General features: G+C 50.8%; 3 protein-coding genes across 17 annotated transcripts in view; 2 read left to right on the forward strand and 1 right to left on the reverse strand.

Moving 5' to 3' along the window:
- The window catches only part of IGHMBP2 (immunoglobulin mu DNA binding protein 2), a 40,721-nt gene extending 40,338 nt beyond the window's left edge, over positions 1–383 (reverse strand). For all 9 annotated transcript variants that reach the window (XM_026082028.1, XM_026082029.1, XM_026082031.1 and 6 more), the window contains exon 1: positions 306–383. In XM_026082028.1, coding sequence (XP_025937813.1) covers positions 306–379 — 74 coding nt within the window. In that variant the 5' untranslated portion in view covers positions 380–383. The remainder of the gene's footprint in view (positions 1–305) is intronic.
- A 67-nt stretch (positions 384–450) lies between these two features.
- On the forward strand, positions 451–13,816 carry MRPL21 (mitochondrial ribosomal protein L21). Of its 7 annotated transcripts, none has more exons than XM_026082048.1 (7): positions 451–470; positions 2,974–3,059; positions 6,107–6,270; positions 7,786–7,838; positions 10,159–10,288; positions 12,849–12,952; positions 13,351–13,438. In XM_026082048.1, exons 3-6 carry the CDS (start codon positions 6,130–6,132, stop codon positions 12,909–12,911), a joined length of 387 nt encoding a protein of 128 aa, XP_025937833.1. In that variant the 5' UTR covers positions 451–470; positions 2,974–3,059; positions 6,107–6,129; the 3' UTR covers positions 12,912–12,952; positions 13,351–13,438. The 7 variants fall into 7 exon arrangements, with proteins under 7 accessions (XP_025937833.1, XP_025937830.1, XP_025937832.1 ...); XM_026082045.1 differs by lacking the exon at positions 451–470 and adding an exon at positions 660–779; XM_026082047.1 differs by lacking the exon at positions 451–470 and adding an exon at positions 1,226–1,389.
- Positions 13,817–21,924: 8,108 nt separating this feature from the next.
- The window catches only part of LOC112973783 (ras-related and estrogen-regulated growth inhibitor-like), a 3,419-nt gene continuing 3,304 nt past the window's right edge, over positions 21,925–22,039 (forward strand). Inside the window, exon 1 of the mRNA XM_026082080.1 lies at positions 21,925–22,021. Coding sequence (XP_025937865.1) covers positions 21,925–22,021 — 97 coding nt within the window. The remainder of the gene's footprint in view (positions 22,022–22,039) is intronic.

Raw genomic sequence — 22,039 nt, forward strand, 5'->3', positions numbered from 1 at the left:
CCCATAGGTGACAGCAGGCCCTAGAGGGGCCAGGCCACCAGGGTTCCCCGTAGGGGAAAGCAGGCCCTATAGGGGCCGGTCCGCCAGGGTCACCCGTAGGGGACAGCAGGCCCTAGAGGGGCCAGGCCACCAGGGTCACCCGTAGGGGACAGCAGGCCCTAGAGGGGCCAGGCCACCAGGGTCACACGTAGGGGACAGCAGGCCCTATAGGGGCCGGTGCCGCAGGTTCCCCACTGGCGCCGGCAGCCCCCCGGGAGGAGCGCGGCGGGCTCCCGCACGGAGGCCCCGGCCCGGCCGGGCGGTACCTGCTCTGGGCGAGCTCGGCCTCGCGCTCCTCCTGCAGCAGCTCCAGGTGCCGCCGCGCCGCCGCCGCCGCCATGGCCGCCGCCCCCTTCCCCTTCCCCGCCCCTTCCCCTCCCTCCACTTCCGCTTCCGGGTCGCGGCCATGGCGGCGGCGCGGCGGGCGGCGGGTGAGCGCGGCGGGGCGGGCGGGGAGCGGGGAAGAGGGAGCCGGGGCCTGGGGCCCCCCCGGGCGGCGCTTGGTTTTAACCCCCTTTCCCCCCCCTTTCTCTTTCTTTCTCTCCCCCTGTAGCGTCCTGGTTTCGGCTCGCTGTTCGGCACCGCAGCTCCCAGAGCCARGCCCCGCAGCACGGGTAACGTCCAGCGGCGCCTTCCCGGGCAGAGGCCCCGCTGCCGCGGCCTGTGCGGCGCCTTCCCCGCCTGGCCCGGCCCGGCGGGTTTCAGCCCCCGCCCGCGGAGTCTCCTGTTCCTTCCCAAAGGTTTCATGCGCTTTGCGCTGCATTATTTGTGGGAAATGTGGATCTTAGCCCCCAGGAGCTCCTTAACTTCCCGTCGCGGTGGAGACGGTGGTTACTGAGCAGTGCCTTTCTCTTCGCATGCCAGAAGCCGATACCTTTCTGCCCAGCTCCTCGAGAGCCAGCCTGAATCTCCCTTCGCTCGCCTAAACCGAAGTCTTCTTACCTAAAACCTAAACCTAACCCTTCCATCACTGCTTCTGGCTCAACAGGGAGCTATGAGCCGATGCGTTTCAGTCGTGACCCTTAGTGCGTTAAGGCATCTCTCGGGATATCTCTAAAGCCTGTTGTACGTGCCTCGTGCCCCCTTTCCCTGCACCCTGAAACGTGTGTCACTGTTCTGGTGAAAACGCTGCCCGTTCAAAGTACTCTTCTGGTTAGGGTGGTGCTTTCCCCCCCCCCCCGCTGTGTCGCTTTGGGAACAAATCACTAGTTTTTGTAGCTGCCTCTAAGACAGGGATGTAAACAGTTGCCTCTGGTCCTCCTCGTTGTTGCTGCTTGTCCTAGAGATCTCGGAAAAACTGCCTGTTACTGYAAAGCTCCGTTTGCCTTTTTTTCCACGCAGCCTCAAACTGTGTTTCACATAGTGTTTCATTTTTGAATTAACACCCCGTGGCACACTTGAGTGGAGTTAATTGTCGTTCAGCTGTGAGCGTGTCGATGAATGATACTAAAGCGACCTGTCTGTGGTGCTTAGTGCCAGCCCAAAACGGGGCTGGGCTGGGCTGGTCCCCAGGAGGATCCTCAGGAACTGATGTGAAGCCTTGAAATGGGAGAGGCTTTTGCAGTACAGTCGCAGAGCGCTTCGAAAGGAGACGTTATTACAGGGATTTTGTGTCACAGCTGGAAGACAAGACCTTGAAGGAAGGTTTAGGGTTGAATATGCCCCTTTTGAATGTGCTGGCACATTAGTGAAGTCAGTCGTTAGGAGGAACTTTGTGCTGGCCTGGCTGGTTGGGTGTGAGATAGTGCAAAGTCCCGCTCCCTTTCGTGGTCCACCAGAACTAAGGTAGGCGAGGGTCAAACAAGTCCTGCCAGAGCCCTCCTCCAGTCCCTGTCCAGCGCGGTGGTGTTGTCTGGAGACAGACACGGTAGTGGCACAGAAGAGGCTTTGGGGATGAATATTTAGTGTATTGAATGCTGAATTGCACCGGAGGTGACAGAAGCTGTTGAAATTGCCATTTGGGGAATGCACCTGTAAGTGTCAGAGGATGAGCAGCTTCAAAGTCTCCTGCAAAGAACCCAGCTGTGGTCTCAGGACCCTCTCTAAACTATCTATTTAACAGTGAAGATCTTTTAAAAACAAAGGGGGGGGGAAAAAGGATGTGTGTGACTCACTCATGCGTAGCCCTTGAGGCTGATATAAGAATGCTTCTCAGCGCTTCTTCCCCATCAAAGGCAGGTCTCCTCCCAGATGCTTCCCTCTCTTTGATAAGTCCAAGGCTTTGTACTTTGTGCTGGAGTTGACTGAGGAGCATTCGCACGTTCAGCCTCTCAGCTGCGATGGAGGTAACTTGTAAATGTGCCTGGAAAAACTTACCAAGAGCCTCTTGTCTAAAACTCAGTCTTTTGCTTAAAGCTTGCTGCGATTCGTGGTGGACCTAAATGACGTTATGCCCTGGGAGCAGCAACTGCGTGTTCTGGTAGAGCATCTGCAGGTTTAGCTCGGAAATGAGAACAAGCATTTTCCGCGCGTGCTCGAACAGGCTTCTGAGGCAGGCTGCAGCTTCGTCACTTGTGCGGTGTTTCCTGTGCCGCTGGAGTGCTTTTGTCAGGTTTTGGGAGGAAGGTCTGGGGACTTTGCCGTATCCAGCATCCTCACCTGGAGCAAGTCCTAGGGGAGGTGGATCATTGCTTTTGCTTTGCCTGCCACCCTCTGTCCACCGTACTTCAGGCTGGTACCTCACCTTGCTCGTGAGCTGCTGCAAAGTCAGACGTGGTCTGTGGGGAAATTGCTTTCTGGCCTGACGCCGTTTGGGGTTGAATCTTTCATGCAGCCAAACCATTAAGTCTCCTGTACAACTTCTGCCCCCACAGGGGAAAAGCACTCAGGCTTTCTACTTTGTCTCCAACTTCTTCTACCTTCTCTACTCTCTGTGTTTTGTATCTCTTCACAATATCTGTTTGYTACAAGTGAATCTTACCTTATCGTTTACAGACTTGTTGCCAAAACATCTCTATCCTCACCACCATGGCCTGAAGTGAAACTGCCAGATCCGCTAGAAGAAGCAAAGTATCATGCAGGTAAGGTCTCAAGTCTCCAAGCGAAGACTCATAGTCCGGTATTGTCCTTGGTGGCCTGACTGGGCGTAAATCAGTGTCTTCGATGATTGGAGCTACTGTTTGTTCTTTGCATTTTTGTCTCGTTTCTGACGTGTTTTAGTGTTACTGGATTCGTGCTCCAGCTGCTGGTGTTGGAGATTTGGGTAGAATGTGRTGTCTCCGTAGTTTGTGACAGCTTGCCAGGTTGCAGCGCTCCCAGGGGAGTCTTACCTGATGTGATACGTTGYGACCTAAGCAATGAAATGTGCCTTTTGGCGAGGAGGAAGCAATATTGGTTTTACGCGTAAACCAAAATGCTACAGCTGGCTGAGGCAGTTGAGCGATGGGCACATCGCAGAGCTGCAGAGGTGTGACGTACAGCAACARGCGGGTGGGAAGCGTGACGCAGCGCTAGCGGACGTATTCTTGTCCCCACCCCAAGTCAGCAGGACAGTTGAACGCAACCTGAGAAGCTCGTGGACCGCACAGCCGTCAGCAAGTGAAGCGCACGTAGCTGTGTAGCAGCCATTCACGTTGCTTGGCCTGATCAAGATATGTCAGTCTTCCATTTGTTATCAGGCGGTTTCCCCTGGCAGATGGAGGTGTGAAAATCAAATGCCGAGACGGCGTACGTGTCTAGTCTCATATTGCCCAGGTGGGGCCGTTGTCATCCAGACCGTGCTAGGGACGGTAGTGGGGAAGCTGCCGCCGGTACAGGATGCGTCTTGGACGTCGGCAGTAATGAGCCCCAGCGGGTGACTTTCTTTTACAGTTGCCGTGGGGGTAGCAATTAGCAGTTCTGCCTGCTTCGCGCAGGGAACGAGCTCCTGTGTTTGTTAACAGGCTGCCTCGCTGTCTCTTTGCGCTAGCCTCTGGGACATCTTGGAAAAGCTTCCCTGCCTTGGGCTGAAGAGACCCAGGAAGTGAAGGAGAGAAGTTCTCGTGCGAGGAACAGTGAGAAGAGCAGGGCTAAGCCGTGTCCACCTTTTTGCAGATAGTCTCCTGTCACGTAGCTGAAGCGCGTTAGTAACTGTGTGAGTGATGCGCTCTGCAGAGCGTCTCCTGCTCCAGGTCTCCTCTCTGGCTGCTTTTCATCCTGCTTTTTGTCCCCTCTGTGCTTTTGGGGTTGCTCAAGTGATGAATGGGTGTCCTGTCCCAGAGCATCTGTGACCCGGTGAACCATAAAGTGCTCGTTTTGGTTTACTGAGCCCTGTGGTGAACAGGATCCTGCATTCCTCTGGCTGACTGTCGCAGGATCTTTGGGCCACTGTGGTTTACATGCCTTGTAACCCTCTGCTGTTTACGAGCTTGCGTCGTTGTGTTCTGACTGTGCTTATCCAAAACAAAGTCAGAGTGGTTTTATGGCTGTCTTAAACTCACAACATCTAGAGCGTTTTGAATTCTGCATTATCTTGTCCTGCTGGCTGTAGAAACAGCCATAAATATTTTCAGTGGGTTCGCTCCATGGGGTGCTGAGGTACAAGCCATACTGACAATCAGATGGTAATATCAGTTGCTGTGTCCTGTCACTAGAGATATTTGGAAGAGTTACCAACGATTTTAGGTCCTAGCTACAGTGAAGAAAATATACTTTTTCCTGTTATAGTCCTACGGGTGGACAATTGAAATTTGACACCTTGTTTAAAGCGTGATTCTACATGTTTCTGGCTAAGAGAAAATTGTAGGCCAGCGTTTTCATGTGTGGCTGTGTGAATAGGCCACTAAGTAGCTTGAATTAGAGATCTGGGATATCCRCAAATCCCACTGACTTTAGTGGGAGCTGTGAGCGTTCCGAGTGCTGATTGGCATGCCGTTTTGAAACGTTTACCCCCGGGCTACTGATACAAGTGGACCAGTGGTTTYGAGCTAGAAGAAATTTCTTTTATTGTATCCTGTTGTGCAGTTGAGGGCATAACAAAGAGAAGGAGATCATGGTTCTTCTCTGGACCTTTTGTGGTGGACCACTCTGTGTCAGAGAAGAGCACCCGGTTGTCTTTTCTTCCTCGATAGCAATTCTAACAACACAGAAGCTCTGCTTCTTGTTGTAGTGGGAACCGGAGCAACTGCCATGTTGCAAAATAGTTTCTGTTCTAACCTCTGGTTTTCGGTTGTTCTTAACCTTGAATAGTTTGTGTCTGTTGGGACGCTTTTAGGGTGTTCCTGTAAGGGCTGGGTTTGATTTGCCCGACTGCTAAATTCTTGTCTGTCCCAAATGGGTWTTATATTTTGTTTACATTCCAAGAAAAAATGATTCAGCCGCTTTTGAGGACAATGAAGAAAATCTACTTTTCCAGTTACAAAGTTACTCTTTTTCTGAACAACTCGAGGGGGCGGAAAGCTGCAATTTGGCAGGGGAAAGGCACTCATGAAGCCAAACCTTTCGATGTTCCTGTAAAGACTGGTTTTGGCCTGACTGCACAGAAAAGCGACCACAGAAAACTGAGTTTGATGCGTGTGTGGTGCCTCATCCCAGGGATTTGTACTGCCTCTGGCACCAGCTCTGTGTGTATGCACGTACAGGAAGAGCCCTACTGTGCGGCAGGTACAAGTTCTCAGGGCAGGCTTTGTTAATATGTCCTTATTCCTGCGTACTTTGCAGAACTCTTCCTGGTGTTCCCGGATACCTTACAAAGTATCCGGAGGCCTGTGTCTTCTGTATATTGCTGGGAAATTAAGGAGAGCTCCCTTCCTGATGCACGAACAGGCCCTCTCTTCTGGAACGCTTTCTGTTTGCGACACGGGGCATTTCAGGATGCCTGAGAAATAGGTTGGGGAGCCCAGTATCTACATTAGGTGTGTGCTTAGGTAAGGCTTTGCCAGCAACTAATGTCCAAATGGGTCATAGGTTTGCAGGAAAGGAGGCTCGCTCCGTGTGTAGGAAACAACATAGTCCTTGAGCTTTGCTCAAGGATTCCAAGATGCTGCCAGGTTTTGTGGGAGAGCAGTGTGGCTGAATTAGTCTTGAACAGCTTTTCACACCTTGCTGTTTCTCCCCTCCCGCTGATTCCCTCCCCGCTGTTTGCCAACAGAGGTGGTACAAAAGGTGAACGAGATGATCGCGACTGGGCAGTATGGGCGGCTCTTCGCCGTGGTCCACTTTGCCAGCAAGCAGTGGAAAGTAACCAGCGAAGACTTGATTATGATGGACAACGTGCTGGAGGCTGAATGCGGGGACCGAATCCGGATGGAAAAGGTAACGTGCCTTGGTTCCACAGCCCCCATACTGTGTGGGGGGCAGAACAAGTTGTCTGCAAACATTTCTTGAGGCAAAAGCAATGACCGGTTTTTGAAAAGTCCTGAAGAGCTTCTGTTGGATCTCCCATTCTTACTCCAGCTATTTGCTTGGCCTTAATTTTGTTCCAGGTTCAGTTACCCTGTTAGTGATAATATGATTGTGATTTCCACTGAACAGGGTTGGAACGAGTTGCGCCAGACTCTGTTAGGAGGCAGATGTTTGCTGTACCGACTTCATCCGAAAGAAAAAAACCACAGTTGTTGTTTTTAGAGACGGCACCTAAGGATGGTGTTTACCTTGAGACTGCAACACCCAAAACACTCGGAGTACTCCCAGAGGGACCGTCACCGCTCAGCGCTTTGCAAGATCCTTATCAGGCTGAGCGTGTCGGGCGGAGGGAGAGGGACGGCGCATTTAGGAGATAATTGCCAGAATGCAATTCAATATCTTTATCCTTGGCCTTGGTTAACTAGCATGAACTTGTAGAGACTCATTATTCCAAATCTTAAGTGAAAGACTCTGAAGTGGGGTTCTGCTGGCTTAATCTTTGGTTGTTTTAAGCCAAGCAGAATGGCTAAGGAGACAGGCAGGTTTTTTACCTGTCTGTTGCTTTAAAGTCCAGTTTTGAGGCAGCTTTTCAGCTGTCCCCTGCATCCTTGCGTGCAACGGGAGTGATTCACATGGAGCAGCCAGCTAGGAGTGCAAAGACCTAGATGAGGGTAAAGAAGGTTTAAAAACTTGCCTAATCTGCGATCATAATCCTGTTGGGATTTTGCTGGCAAGTATCTGTCTAAAGCAAAAACCAGAACATTTAACGACCGTATGCGTATTGCTTTTAACTGCTGCCATACAATTAGTGTGGGAAGGAGACAGACCATAAGAAACGCTGCCGCTTCTGATGATACCTTCTTTATTACCTTGCCTGGTCCTACACGTAGGCAGGTGGTTGAAATGCCCTGAAGAAAAGAGCTAGTACCTGCGGTGAATCCACCCCAGCCATCCGTTTCTTTATCACCCATCTTGGGGCCTCATGGAGAAGGATGAGCAAAGTGTTTCGCTAGAGGATATGTAGCAAATGCTATAAAAATCCACTGATTTTAAGAGCTGCCATTCATTCAGATCCCACACGAGGCATATTTTCCTTCTTCCCTGTATCACTTTTCGTGTCTTTGCAACTTTTGGTGACCCAGAACAGAAACGTTCAGTGTGTTCCGATCAGTGTGAAAGATGCTTCTAAAGCGTGCTTTAGTGAGATAAATTCTCCTGGGAGTGTGTCTATTTAATGAGTCTGTTTCTTGGCTGTTAGCTGCCTTTCCCCCCCCATCCCTATCCAGTAACAATTTAATGTTTGAAATGTGTAAAGGCCTGTTTTCGAGCAGTTTGGCTCCTTTATGGTGACTGTAGAATTTGGACAATATTGTTTGCATTTCTGCACGATGAACCAGTGATGTCTGATTAAGTTGTTTTCCGTAGGTTTTGCTGGTTGGTGCTGATGACTTCACGCTGATTGGAAGGCCGCTCCTGGGGTAAGGTGTCTGCTACAAGAACCATATCGAAGACAAATCTTACACTTAGTTGTAGCTCCAGGGCTCCTACAGTCTCCCAACCGAAGAGAAACCTTGCGAGTTTATTGGCGCTAGCCCTTTTCCCAGCTCTGTGGCTTTTGAAAGAATCGCCAATAAATCACGAGCCTCTTCCAACTCTAACCATTACCACGGTGTCAGGATAGAGCAGCGATGCCCGTTCCGAAGGTAACTGTAGGATATTCACCTCTGTTGGGATGGTTCTTTTTCTTATTGCATAACCTTTGCACAAATTGGCCGTAAATCTTGCTCTTCGGCATCTTTACTCCCTAACCCTAATTGCAGTGATAGTCATCTTAGAATAGAATAACCCAGAAATCCTTGCCTATCCCCGAGTTTGAGTGAGGAGAGGGTTGTTTGGGGGGGGGGGGGTGTTAAACCCATTTTCTTTTGCCCTCGTCCTAACCCCGCAGGCCTTAATCCTTCCTTAGAGTTTGTAATTCTCCCTTCCTCGCGGTCGTGTGACTCCAGCGATCACAGAATTGGGGGAGCAGGAGTTTACCCCACTGGCACCAGCTCAGTTCTAATGCTGTAGGACCTGCTCCAATAACTAGCAATATGCCCGGTTCTTCAGCCTTTCCTTTGCCAAAAGAAGCGGTATGTGGACTAGCTCTTACTGTTTCAGTTCTTAGCACTAGCCAAGACGAAGTCATGAACTGTGGTTTTCCCCAGAACAACAGGTTTTAGTGGCAAAATACAAGTCAAGGTAAGGTGGGTTGCGAGAGAGCTGAGCGTCTGGAAGCCCTGGCTATTGCCCAGTTGCAGGCTAGACTTCACGTTTAGCAGTGTTGGCTTGAACTGCAGCCACTGAGGTGGAGGACGGGAAGATAAAGAGGAGTTTGTACATCTCAGAAGTATTTTCTGGTGATTTATAGATTCACGGTAGAAATACCATGTGGTTTCAGGTTGGTTTTTCTTCTGGCTGGTTTCTTTGTTACCGGCAGGTTGTCTGGATTTAAGAGTTATTCTTAAAATGTTTGCATAGTTCATAATAAGGCTTCAGCTGCACTGCTGCTAACAACCATGGGATCCCTGTGTTGCACAGGATTTTGGGGTCTGCCAGCTTTTCTAACTGTGCTGTCCATAGATCTGGGATAGGAGCCTGTGCGTTATTGCCAGGTTTTCCGTTTGTGGAAGAGGTTAGGAAGGGGAAGAATCATTATTAGGACTTCGAAACATCATCTTGCCATAGCTCAAGTGAAAACCCGGGTTCTGCAGACAGAGATGAGTCATTTCAGGTGCTTTAGGAGCACTGTCCTTGGCCAGGCACTGTCAACTAGTGGCTCTGAAATGGCTCTTTGCAGCTTTGCTTGCGTGCTGAGCTTGACATATGCGCAGTGACCCAGAAGCTCTGGGCCAAGAAGAAAAACTGCTGCTCGATCCCTGCAAGCGCTCTAAGTGTGTGAGGCAGACCGAGCTGCACATCTGCCAGTGTTAGCTTGACCTGCAGTAGCTTTGGCAGAGGAGGATCGCGAGGAGGAGGCTGACCAGGGGAAGAGAAAAGGTGGTAGGGAGGTCCTGTCCTCCCTCCGAGAGCTGTAGGGAAACCTCCCACATGCCCAACTCCCTCGGCTCTTCTGTGCGAGCCGAGGAAAGGAGAGCAGAACCCAGTGTTTTGGAGGCAACGTGAACTGTAATTCTTTCGCATAGTTCCCAGTTGTGCCTAAACCACAAACATTTTGGAGGAGAGATAAGAGCTTGGATGCAAACAAAGGCTTTTCTGTTGTTTTTTTTTCTGTTTCAAAAATAAACACATCAGTGAATGCCTGCACCAGTGTCTGCGTAGGACAGTTCATTACAGCTGCACCCCCTCCCCGTTCAAACTTGGAGGCGGGTAGGAACTTGTCCTGTTTTGGACAGATGGTCATGTTCTAATTTTCTCTAGCATTCGGATACCTCCCAAGATGACGCTCCTTTTAAAGCTTTAAAAAACAGCAACACAACAAAACATATCTGCGTGGCAAAGGCAGTTCTGGGAACTTCTGGCTGGCTTCTGCTCTGGGATTTGTTGGGTTTTGCCTTTGTTCAAGCAGCTTGCTCGCTGATGGTCAGCTGGCGCTAGGGTAGCAAGTGGTATGCAGTCACTTCATGCCTAGCTGTATAATGCAGAAATTGCTGCGTGCTTTTAAAGCTGTCATTAGAAGCAAACGTAGGCTCGAGCAGGTTTGCATTTCAGGCCCTCAATGTTTAGACCCGAGTGAAGTAAGTTTTGCTTATTTACAAAGGTGCGAAGCGTAGCTGATGGGAATTTTTTCCTTTAAAGGACCCAGAGGTGTAACCCAAGCCTTTCTCCTGGCTACCTGCCCATTCTTCCAGTGGCTGCAGATTTGGGAAAGTACATGACAACATGCAGCAGACCTGTTCTCCTCCCAGAAAGACAGGCTGAGATGCAGGTGCCTCTTCTGCAGGGAAGGAGAGAGCTTGTCAGTGATGGCAAAGTTGTTATCTCTAAGAGTTTTGATCTTTTGGGGTCAAAGGATTGCTTTCACTGCTTAACAGCAGCTTTCATCCCAATTTAGACCTATGAGATTTCAGTATGAATTCTTCTTACCTCCTTCAAAGATCTATTAGAAGTGCTTTTTCGTGAAACTTTTTGCCACTGAAAACAGCAGGCTTGAATATCTATCTCAGCCGCTGACATAATTCAGACATCTGGGAAATGTTTTGTGGACGTTTCAGTCGTACCTAARAGTTTGATAAAGATTCTGTCTTAGATCCTACTTTACTGAGCACTTCTCTGTTCCTCTGTGCTTGAGCAGCATGTTGGTTTCTGCCCTACTTCAGCCTTGCGCTGGGACCTCCAGCCCTGAACTTTGACTTGCGGAGTGAAGCCGCTGCCTTGATATTCAACTGTATCTAAAAAAAACACCCTTCAAAAGATTTGCTTGCAAGGCTGTCAGCATCTCCGAACAGCATGGGGAGAGGTCACTCGTCAACAAACCTGTATCAGTGCTGCTCTCTTTGGCTGAATACTTCCCAAAGCCTGTGAAGGCTAGCATGGCCCAGCAGTGAGCAAGGAGGGTTTGGCTGTGCTACTACAAACACGGGCTCCCCTAAAAGCAGCACAGATTTCAGTGACCCGGTTGCTTTTTTCTGGCCTGGCTGGTTTCCAGCTTTCCCATGTGATCATCATTAGCAAGCTTCTTGCATGCTTTTACAATCCAAGCCTGAGAGAAGTCAGTGGGAGTTTAGCCTTCCCTTTGCCTCCGGTGGACGGGAGTTAGACCCAGAAAGCCTCTAGCTCCCTAATTATGGTGGTGAAACACAGCCAACCCCTGAAGTGCCGTTCATTTTCTGCTTTCTTTCCTAGCTTTGCAATGCCGTGTATTTCAGTAGTGCTCTTGGTCCTATCCTTGGGCCGGATCTGGGCAGCATCCCTTAGCTGGGATGTCAGGGTCACCCAGTGGTCTCTAACATCTAGATTATGTTACGGCTATTTTCTTTTGGATTAGTCACTAAATGCAGATATATCAGTTCTCTTTGGCTGTCCTTCCCTCCTCCCTTAAGGATTCAGTCTCTGATTATATATTACACCCCAGAGGGTGAATGCTAATAGAGATGGTAAACGTCTCAATGCCTTTGGCCTCTTAGTGACCTCGGTGAAGAGTTAGACTAGCTGGGCTTTCCCCTCACCCCCTTTTTAAGTGCAGATAGAGTCATTTGTCAGGAAAATGTTCTTTAAATGTCTCTTGGTGGAGAAGCGAGCATGCTGATGAGCTTTTAATGGTATTCTGCAGTGATGCAACATGAAAGAGTGTCTCTTCCTCCTCCACCATGGCTGTTGATTAAAACCACGCTTTCCAGAGCTTTAGTCTGGCTCTTGTCTGGAGGCGATGGGTTTCTGTGAGAGGAGCTGTTGTGCAGCCAGGGAGCTTGTCCTTCAGTGCGGGCTTCAAATCACCTTGTTTTTCGGCTCTGCCGTTTTTCAGTTGGCAGGTAAAAATGGCAGAGCTCTTTTCCTAACTTCGGTAGGACAACTTCTCCCCGTGCGCCATAGAATACCTGCGTGGGCATGAGGCGTGTTTGCCTGTGTCGGTAAGGGAATGGGGAGGGCAGAACTGTGATTTTAGTCACGTGTGATGGAAACGCTGGCCGTATTCGTCTTTCCCACCCCATCCTTGTGGAAAGAGATGGGGGGAGGGAATTTGTGCTTGCTGAGAGCTTCCATGTGTAGAATTAGGGTCCAGAAGCAATCGAGTCTTTGAGTAGTCTCGCCCTCATCCCTGAGCTCCCCTGGCTGCTGGGAGGTCCCTTTGAACAGAGCAGGACGTGAAATCCTCCGCGAGGCCCCATCTTCTCTTCCGATTCGGAGTAAACAACCAGGGCAGACCAAGAGTGGGAGGCAGAAGAGAGGCGTGTGGGAGGAGAAGCGGCTTGCTCCGGCAACCGATTAGCTGTGCTTCCTGCTAAAAACAGTGGGGCAGAGCTGCTCTCTTTCCACGGCCTTTGCTGGGGCTATTTAGGTGAGTAAGGTGAGATCTTGTTCCAGCTGGCCGTGATGCTTTATAGAAGGAGGAAGGACTTCTGTGTTGACCAGTAGAGCACAGGAAAAAGGCCCATGGTTGGGTTTAACTTTACCATAAGCGCAGCAGAAAGTACAGAACCATGTAAACTTGCCAGGGGAATTTATCTCGCTGTAATCCTGCAAGTTCCTGCAGGCTCCCACTACTACTGCGTCCTTGACTGTTCCTGATCTTATCCCTGGTATGGCAGAGTACTGCCCTGCAGACTAGCACATCGCTTGGCCGATCCACGTAGCACCTTGAGGCCTTTGTTTTTGTGCTGGGAAGCCAACAACCAGGCAGATCTCCCTCTTCTCCCCAGTGACTTAGTAGTTCCTGCAGACCTGGGCTTTGTAAGGCAGGACACATTGCTTGTGTCTTCCCTAGAAACCTGCCCTTTGATAGGAGAACTTAAAGAATTACAAGGTGGGATTTTTTTTTTCTTTTTAAGGAAAGATCTTGTCCGCGTGGAGGCTACCGTGATCGAAAAGACGGAGTCATGGCCAAAAATTAACATGCGCTTTTGGAAGAGGCACAATTATCAAAGGAAGAAAAGTAAGCTAAAAAGAATACAGAGCTTCCTGCTCCTTTGGTGGGTCCGGGAGATGGACATATCACGGCCCGAGGGCAGTGCCTGGGGAGGGACGTTCATTTGCTGTGCCCCTGGGACCCCACATGGTACAACACCTCTTTCCCAGCCCACCGCCCCAGGTGTGACCCAAGGTACTCGGAGCACAGTGGCTTTATTCCCTGCGTCCAGCACCCTTGGTTGGATATCTTTGCAAAAAACCTTTTTGGGAAAAAAAAAATATATATATATATATATACAGGGTGGAGAAGCAATGGTGTTCTTCCAAAGCCTCAAATATTAGATACGTAGTCGCAGATATTAACAAGCCTTAACGGTATCCTGCAATAGACTTTTTGATTCCCAAATCACTGCTCCTTCTCAGATATGACCGAGAGGGAGGAAGAGCATGACAGAGTTTAGCGGGACGGACATTAAAACCTTGACCCATCCGCCGTGCTCCCACGGGAGCCCTGCCTGGACCTCTCGCTCATGCCATACCAATGGTATGTGGCTGTCCTGCCAACGTGGCGGCATCTGTCAGCGCTCCCCCTCCTAGAAACTGTCACGCCTTGGCATGCCTCAGCCTCGTGCGGCTTTGCCAGCGGGAGCCTCTCGAGAGGTACACACCAGTTCTGTGCTGTGATCTGATTTTATTTATTTATTTATTTATTTATTTTCTCTCTCTTCTCATTCTTTTTCAGTCATCAGGAACCCACAGGCCGTCCTCCGGATAAACACCATAGACATTTTCCCCAGTTTGTCGTGACTGATTGATTGGGTGTTGCGTGGCTCAGGGTTTATTATTGCTTGAGGCAACCGTGGAAATAAAACCGCCTTGTCATCGGAAAGTTCTGGGCTTCCTGTTATTGTCTGAAATGGAAATCTGTAGGAACTCTCTTTATTTAAAAAAGCAAAATGAAATATTTTTGTTAGAACTAGTATTTCAGCCTTGATGGTGTTTATTTGTTAAGGAGTCTTAGACAACCCAGGATCTGCTGCTAGTTGACAAGCTGTTTCACGCCGACAGCCACACACCTCTCCAGGTGCTTCCAGCTGCTATAGGAAATCAGGTTTTCATCTTAGAAACGTGTCTTAGGAACATCCTGCTGTTGGGCTTAGTTATTGCTGTCCTTGCAAGCCTCCCTGCGCTGGGGCTGTGAGGGCACTCAAGGCTAGCAGAGAGGCAGGCATGGCTCTGGGTGGGCTGATTTGCCCTCTGGCAATGCTCATTGCTCTCCATGGACTGCAGGGACATCGCTATAAATAGGTGAGGCGTTTTCATAAGGGTGATAAGTGTTTTGTTGTGGTGGTGGTGGGTTTTTTTTTTTCCGCCTTCCTCTCATGACAAAATTCCTGCAGCTCTGCCTAAAGTTAATATAACGCTGGTGTTGCATGGCTTCAGGGAATAAGCTGTGGTACAGCACGGCCCACAGCAAACACAGAGCTGAAGAGAGCAGTGAAAATTACTGACTGCAGGGTCCCAAGTCTACTACATGCTAAGCAGTGCAAATCCTTAAAGACTAGCAAGCCGAGATGCAGCTGAAAAATTGTCCTCTTAAAGGTGGGCCAGTCTATTGCCCAGTAATAAATTGTCTGTATAGCGCAGATATCAGTGGCTCAGGGTGTTTTTCCTAGTTATTCCACAGACTTGGTGCCTCATCTACTGAGTCTGACTTGATTTCTAGGTCTCAGTATTTTTTTCTCCCTCCACTTTGTCTTTGAGTCGAGCACTGTCACTTATTGAACAACATGTATCGGGGTGTTGCCCTGTAAGTCTTTCACAAGTTGGTATAAACCTTCAGGAGATCACTCTGGATGCCATAAACAGGTTCAGGCTGTGTTTCATCTCGCCTGACTTCAGCTAGAGAAAGAGTAGGACTGGGTTAAGCCAGCTGTCTGGTTGCTGGAGGGAGATGGTCGTCTGCAGAGGAGAACTTGCCTCTCCCCCTTTAGGATGGTCTGGCATGAATATCCCTTGGGAGATGCTGTTCTTTTTCTACTAACTCTACGGGGAAGTTGAACAACTAGATTTTAAAAGTTACTGGGTAAAAAGATGAAGCCAACCTCAACTTATAGCGTGAGGAAGACTTTTTTTTTGGTGGTAGCTCCTGGCATAAGCCCTCCATCCCCTGCCATGCCCTCATCTCTGCCAGGACAGATGTTTGTGAAGCTGTGCCATGAGCCAGGTCAGGTTAGACCTGCTCCTCAAGTCATTTGGGGGTGCAGCCCCTCAAATCCTTGCAACAGCACAGCTGAGTAGGTGACGACAGGACTCCATATCAGACCTTCACGCTGAACCAAGACCTCTGACCGCAGGATTTCAGGTGAGACCTAAGGCAGAGGGCACAGCTGTTCAGCCAGCTGTTCACTCTTGCTAGACAGGGCCCGTTCTGCCACTGGCTTTGGTAGTTGCATCCTGCATCCTCCTTTCTGAGCTCTTTCAAAGGGAATGGGAGGGAATCTTCTCCAAGATCCTGTCCCGCTGGTGTCACCACCTCCTTTCCCCATCCCAAAGGGGGCTCCAGCTCTGTGCTGGGGCCACAGACCCCAGCAGAAACGATAGTTGGACTACGTAGTGTGTCAAGCGGCTGGCATAAAGAGTACACCAGTGCAGCGACTGCCTTCCCGTTACAGTCTGTTCGCAGCCCGCAGCGGAAGCGGCGGTGCCAGCTGAAACAATTTTACTGGAAAGCTCATGGTCCTTGGGTGTTTCTTAAAGCCTGTGACTGCTGGGGCTAAGAAAGCGAACGCGTGGCCTGGCTTTCACGGCRGCAGCGGGAGTAGGGAAGGGGAATTTTCCAGCCTTGCCGGTTGGGGAGAAACGCTGCGGAATAACAAAAGGGACTTCGAGGCTCAGAAGCTAGAAGAAAGAGCCCGGTGTTTCTGCCAAAGGAAAACCAAATGTCCTGAGTTGATCTCTGAAACTGGTCTCCCCCCACCGCCCAAAAAAGCCCTCGGGAAACATAATTCTAATCCAAATGGGATACTATATGAAATTAGGGTGGCTTCGCGGTGTTTTTTTTTGGGGGGGGGGGCGGGGAGTTGAGGGGTGTGAGTCCCCTTTTGGTCTTTTCGCCCACTGGATGCAGTAAGGCTGATATTTGCCGCACCGAGTAGTTTGAGCAAGAGCAGGAATTCCTCAGCAGAAGAGACTTTTGCTTAAAGTACTGATTCACGGTGGAAATTTATGTTAGGTCACCGCGTTGTGGCGGGCGGTATGTCGGAGCAGGGTGGAATTTGGGAGCGGCGCTCGGCCCGGCGTCTGCGAAGCGCGGGCGGCTCCGGGGGTTAGACGAGAAGCAGAACCCTCCTTATCTCCTCTTGGTGCTGCTCGGCTCTGGGTGAGGATGCCGGGATGGGAAGGTCATGGGTGCYGGGATGCAAAGCCTGTAGCTTGGAGGCGCTTGCGTTTGGGTTTAGCGGCCTGGCAGCAAGGAGGAGAACGTCATGAGCGAAGCGGAAACAGCTCGTGCTGGTCATCCTATGGGCTAGCACGTCTCCCCAGCGCTGTCTGGATGAGTTTTAAATTACCGACGTGACGGGGTTTCTCTTCCTTCCCTTGGCAAGTCGTTCCGYGGTCTAAAATAAGCTTCGCGACCAAAGCCATCTCTCGCCGCGGGAAGGCTTCCCGTTGTGAGCRCCCGCTGTTTGCGCGGCGTAATGAAGGGCGAGATACATGCCGAGTGCTAGCGGCCGCTCGTTCCCGTGGCCGGCCAGCCTCTGCAGAAAGCCGGGAGGGCACGGAAGCGCCTCTTYGGGGGACCCGAGGGCCTGCAAAAGGACTCGGCGACCGAGTTGGGCTGTTTGGCCCCGCTTAACGCTTGGGTTCGCTGCCACATYGCAAACTGCGGGCGTCGATGCTGTTGCAGTGGCGAAGCAGCTTGAGGAGCTCCTAGGACATGTCGTTCAGGCTTCCAGGGTGGAAGGGAAATGCTGCTAATGTGCCCCCTTGGTTTTTCTTTTTTTTTTTTTGTTCCCGTCTGCTTTGCAAAGGCGTCTTTGAACTCGTACGCGGAGCCAGATTTATTTTCTCAGCATGATCTGGACGCATTTTGGCTGCACATCGAAATACGCCTTGACAGTTAGAATTCAGCAGCAGGCAGAATGCAACACTGGGAAATTGTGCTGGTTTGATTCCTCTTCGCGCTAGAGGGTTTTTCTTCTTCTTTTTTTTTTTTTTCCTTTTTGTGACTGGAAAAATTAAGCCCTTTTACTGAGGAGAGAAAAGAAATGCTTCACCGCTGGGTCTGGGCCATTGCAAAACCTTTACAGAGAAGTCCGACAGCGACCGGCAAGCCTGGGCGTGAGCAGGCATCGGGGCTAGGCGTCTTTCATCTCCTTTATCTCTTCCTATCTATAAAACACGGGGAGATGCAACTGGGATCCATCCCCGAGCTGCTCTGGCCATATTTGTTCCTCTGAAGCAAGGACAGCCTTTGATTTCCGTAAGCAGAGAATGGGTCTGCAAAGCGGCTTAGGACAAAAGGAGCCGGCCCATCGCTCCCTGAAGCCAGAGAGCATGTTTTAATCGCATGCTGTCTTTGCTGTAGCAACCAAAAATATGTTTATTGACAGGGTGGCGTGGCTTCAGTTATGTTCTTGGAGAGCGTTTTCTGAAGGCCCTGTCCTACATTAACTGTCAAGGTGCGTGCCAGCAGTGAAGCTTGCTGCACAGTATAATGTCTCAATAAGAGTAATACTTGTACAGTCATTAAGGAGAGAGGATCAAGTGTAATACTTAGGTGAGTTGGAAATACGGGGTGGGGGCTCAGTAGACTAAGCTAAACGTTGGTTTTAGCTTTGAAACCCCTTAGTCATTTTTGAAAACAGGGTAAAGGCTCCAAAAGCAGCTTAGAGGTATTTTTTTTCTGCCTAGGTCTTTTAGCTGCTGCGCCTTCAACTCATTTAATGGAGAAAAAAGGGACCAGCTTTTCTTTTACCTTCCTCTTTAAAATGAAAATAAATACGCCGATTGTTTTTCTTTCAGAGGCAGCAAAGTTCAAATTTGTTTGGACCTCAAAATAGCCAGCGATCCAGCAGGGATTTAGGTTGGACCTAATGGCGGCATGATGGGAATCCCGTGAGCTGAGGCCACAGCCCAAGGTGAGTTTGTTCTTTGCCTGCTTTCGGACAACTTTTTCTTTCTGCTGGATTTGTGTGTGTGCAGGGATGTGATTCATGGGTGAAATTGGCCTCTTTCCCAATGCAAACTCGGTGTCTTTAGAAAAAAAATGCAAGCATGGAATAGCCTGACCACAAATATTTCAACAGAAGACAAGATCTGCCCCACCTACTTTCATCTGGCTCTGCTGCAGGTGCTTCGCTGTCTTGGAAGAAGTGATCTAGTCAGTGATTGCAAATCATAAAGCCTTATTTCCATTGCAGTCCAGTGAAAAGGTCCCACGCAAATGTGGCACTGCAGCTGAATGCACATGTAGGAAGATGCAGCTTCTTCCCACCACGCAAAGGAGATCTAGCGCCACGGCCCGAGCCAACCTTTTTCTGGAGAAGTCAGGCATACATTTTCCCTGGAGACAAATTTGTTCCTTGGTGGCTTACATGAGTGTTGCCTCCGTTGTCCTCTCAAGCAGCTGGTGTTGGGGTCAAAGTGGTTCGACCCAACCTGGTTGCTGGAGATGGCTTTGAACGGTGTGGAGCTATTCCCTCTCTTAGAGGTGCTTTCTGCTTCACCTCTCTGCAGCACGTGGTTATATCCAGTGATTCTCAAGGCCAGCACTTTGCCGTGTTGGAGCTGAGCATAATGGTGCAAATTGTAGCACTCCTAGGTTTTGTTGACTTCCTTCCAGGAGGACAAAAACCAAATTTATGCAAGTTCTAGTCCGGGGCTTTCTGGAGGTAAGTGAAACAGCATAGCAATGCGGAGGGAAGGAGGGAAGCGGGACACAGGCTATCCAGAGATGTTTCTCCTTCACAGCCCCGTCACAGGCTAGCAATGGATACCAGCTCTCCTCGTGAAGCAGTGAGCAGCAAAAGATCACTCTGCACCTGGCTGGGCTTAAACACCTACCACAACCAGAGCGTGTGTTAGGTGGACTCCACTGAATGCTGGTATTCAATCCCAAAGGTGTTGCCCTAAAAAAGCATAGGAGATCAGCTTAACAGAAATGTCACCTCTCCACCACCTCCTCTGTGGGCTCCACTGCAAGAGCAGCACCCCATGTTTTTGAGTAGCATTTCTACCTTGCAGAGCTGGTTTGGTGAGAGCTGTCCTTGGACGCGCTGGCGAGCGTCTCGGTATGCCTTTGCGTTCGCCAGTGAGAGTCTTGAGAGGTTCAGAAGAGGTCACTGAGGGCCTAACGGATGAAAGATCGGTTCCCTAAGGATGTTTCTTGAGCTTGATGGACTAAGGTGTAAGGTAGCCCCAGAGCTGAACGATGCTTTCCCCATGCTGAGAACATTTACGGTGATTCTTCTGCCTGGTTTCTCCTGTGCCTGATAGGGCTGAGCTCATCCTGCAGCCTTCCCCGTTGAGTCTCCTCCACCTTCAGTCTATTCCCATGAAGCCTTGTAGGGATCTGTAAGGTCTTTGAAATGCTTAGCTCTGTCACAGCTGAGGAGGACACGCTAACTCACTGAGCAGCTCCCAAAACTTTGCTGCATTAGAAGCCAGTCTAAAAAGTCTGTTGAAAGAGAGTCCCAAAATCCAAGCTTAGGTCTTATCGCTTCCTCGACACAGCAGCAGAGCCATATAGATTTTTCTTAAAGGTCCATCTCTTGTCTTTTCCTTGATACTGGAGGAAGGAGATGCAGAAATAGACCCAGTGTCGTTTTCCTCTGTCATTGCTGAATGTACATCAAGCCTTTTGGGGAAACAGTTCAATGAGTAAGAGGGCTTTGGGTTTGGGGTGTTTTTTGTTTTTGGGGGGGGGGTTTGAGATTCTGGATATGTGCGACTAAGAACAACTCTGTGACTCTTTTTTAGAGGCAGGTAGCTCCCGTGTCCCAACTGAACTCTGCTGGATTGCTGTCCCTGATACTCTCTTGCCTTTTCAGCTGACTGCAGTACTATTTCTTTGCTTTGATCCTACCCACAGCGTGGAGGTGCAACCAGAGCTACAAATCTGCCGCTGCTCAGAGGACTGAGGTCATGGCAAACCCAGTGTTCGGTCTAAACATGTTGCTGCAACGTGGCGCAGCTGATGCAAACTCACTGCTTGCAGGTCGCGGACAAGCTTTGGATGAGGTAACTGTTCTTGCAGGCTTTATGCTGGATTTTAGGTACCATCAATCCTCCTATAGCTGGTGTGGGCATTGTCCAGCTTTGCCAAAGAAGCGGCAGCTCCTCAGCAGAGAGTGGAGAACCAGCTTCATGGACACTTCTGATTTGGGAAGTCTCGTCAGATCCGTTTCCGTGTCCCTATAGATCCACGCCTTTGTAAAACAGTTGCAGTTAAGGCAGGTAGAGATTTGTGGCTTTGGGCTGTTGGATGTGGCTGGAATTGGCCAATGTATTCAAAATCTTGTTTAAGAGGGACCAGCCAACATCTCATTTCTGTAGGAAACCAGGCTAAAAATAGGAAAGGAACATAACAGACTTTTTTTTTCCCTTGACCTCCCTCCCCCCTGCCCCAGCTGGGAATGAGCTTTTGTCCTCAAATCTGAGGCTTAGAGCTCCTGTCATTTGCTTCTGGCCTCCAGATGTAGTCAAGGCACAAAATGTCTTTCGTCAGCTTTGCAGAAGAGGCGCAGGAGTGTGGTCGTTGCAAGCGGATGATGTGCAGAAAGATATGCCAGGAACCATATGCTTGCTCGTGACGGCAAGATGAATTTCGGGATGGGGCCCCGCTTGCCATGGGAAGAGCAAGCCCATCTGCGGAAGAGTGCAGATGGGAACGGTTTAGGCCTCCCAAACTGCAGAGCCGGGGCATTGGTTTGGAAGGAGCGGACTGAAGAAATTTTGTGAGCTCAACTCTTATCCGCTCCTCGGCCRGCAGCGCTCGGGGCTGAGTCACCGGCTCTCAGCATCTCCTCCCTGCCTTTTCCGCTTGCTTTCTCCCTCTCGACGCACCGGTGTGACCATCCCCCTCTCCAGCCGGAGCTTTTTCCCGTCAGCGCTAATGGATRTGGGTCTTCTGTTGGCTGCAGCGACGCTTTGATGTCCTTTTTCTCTGTTGAAGGTGAGACGCTCACTTGGCCTGCTGGTTGCACGCTGGTGTCTTCTGTAGGCACCAGCACGGCTTGGTTTTGATACATGATATGGACTATAAATATAGGGCAGGTCTCGTGTTACCTTGAACCTGGTCCAAGGCAGCGCAGACGATCTGCGCTCCGCTGCAAAGCAAAGTCCCCCGGGTTTGTCGGACCAAGAGATCCCCCGTGCCGGAGAAATGACTAAAGCCTTAAGAGGCCAGACCCATACGCSCTGCCTTGGTCAGGTCTCTTCTGCGGGTGTCACCCAGACATCTGCTCCGCCACGGGCACGTCCCGGAGTCGAGACGTTGCACGTCGCCCTCCCCTTCTTCCCAGTGCTTTGCTGCCCGCCGGGGCGAGTTTGGGCCGTGACCACCCACGCCTGCCAGCTCCGGTGGCCGCTCTGCGCTGTCACCCCTTGCCGGTGCCTGTGGCAAAGCTGGGCCGTGGGTCTGAGCTGAAGTCTTGGCTCTTTGGTGCCAATGGGGACTGTAGCTGCTGATTTCGGGGGGGGGGAGCCAAGAGTCGCTCCTCACCTTGCTCGGCCGCGGGGAGCGAAAGGCCGGCGGCGGCGCAGCGTACCGGCGCGGGGGGGGATATTTTGGAGCGGGGGGGGGACATCCTTGCAGCCTTGCTTGCCCCCGCCAACTTCGGAAGCGCGAGCCCGCCCCGAAGCCGGCGTCGGCTTCAGCCCACCTCCCCGCAGCGAGGAGGAGGAGGAGGAGGAGGAGGAGGAGGCAGCGGCAGCGGCGCAGGCCGGGCGCTGCGGGGAGGAGCGCGGAGCGGCTGCCCCGACGCCGCCGGCATGAGCTTCCCGCGGCCGCTGCGGCGCTCCGCCAGCCTGAGCCCCGCGCGCAGCCTGCGCCTCGTCGTGCTCGGCCAGGGCGCCGTGGGCAAGACGGGTAGGGGGGCGCCGTGGG

The sequence above is a fragment of the Apteryx rowi genome, unplaced genomic scaffold (assembly GCF_003343035.1).
Source record: "Apteryx rowi isolate R43461 unplaced genomic scaffold, aptRow1 scaffold_566, whole genome shotgun sequence".
Taxonomy (NCBI): domain Eukaryota; kingdom Metazoa; phylum Chordata; class Aves; order Apterygiformes; family Apterygidae; genus Apteryx; species Apteryx rowi.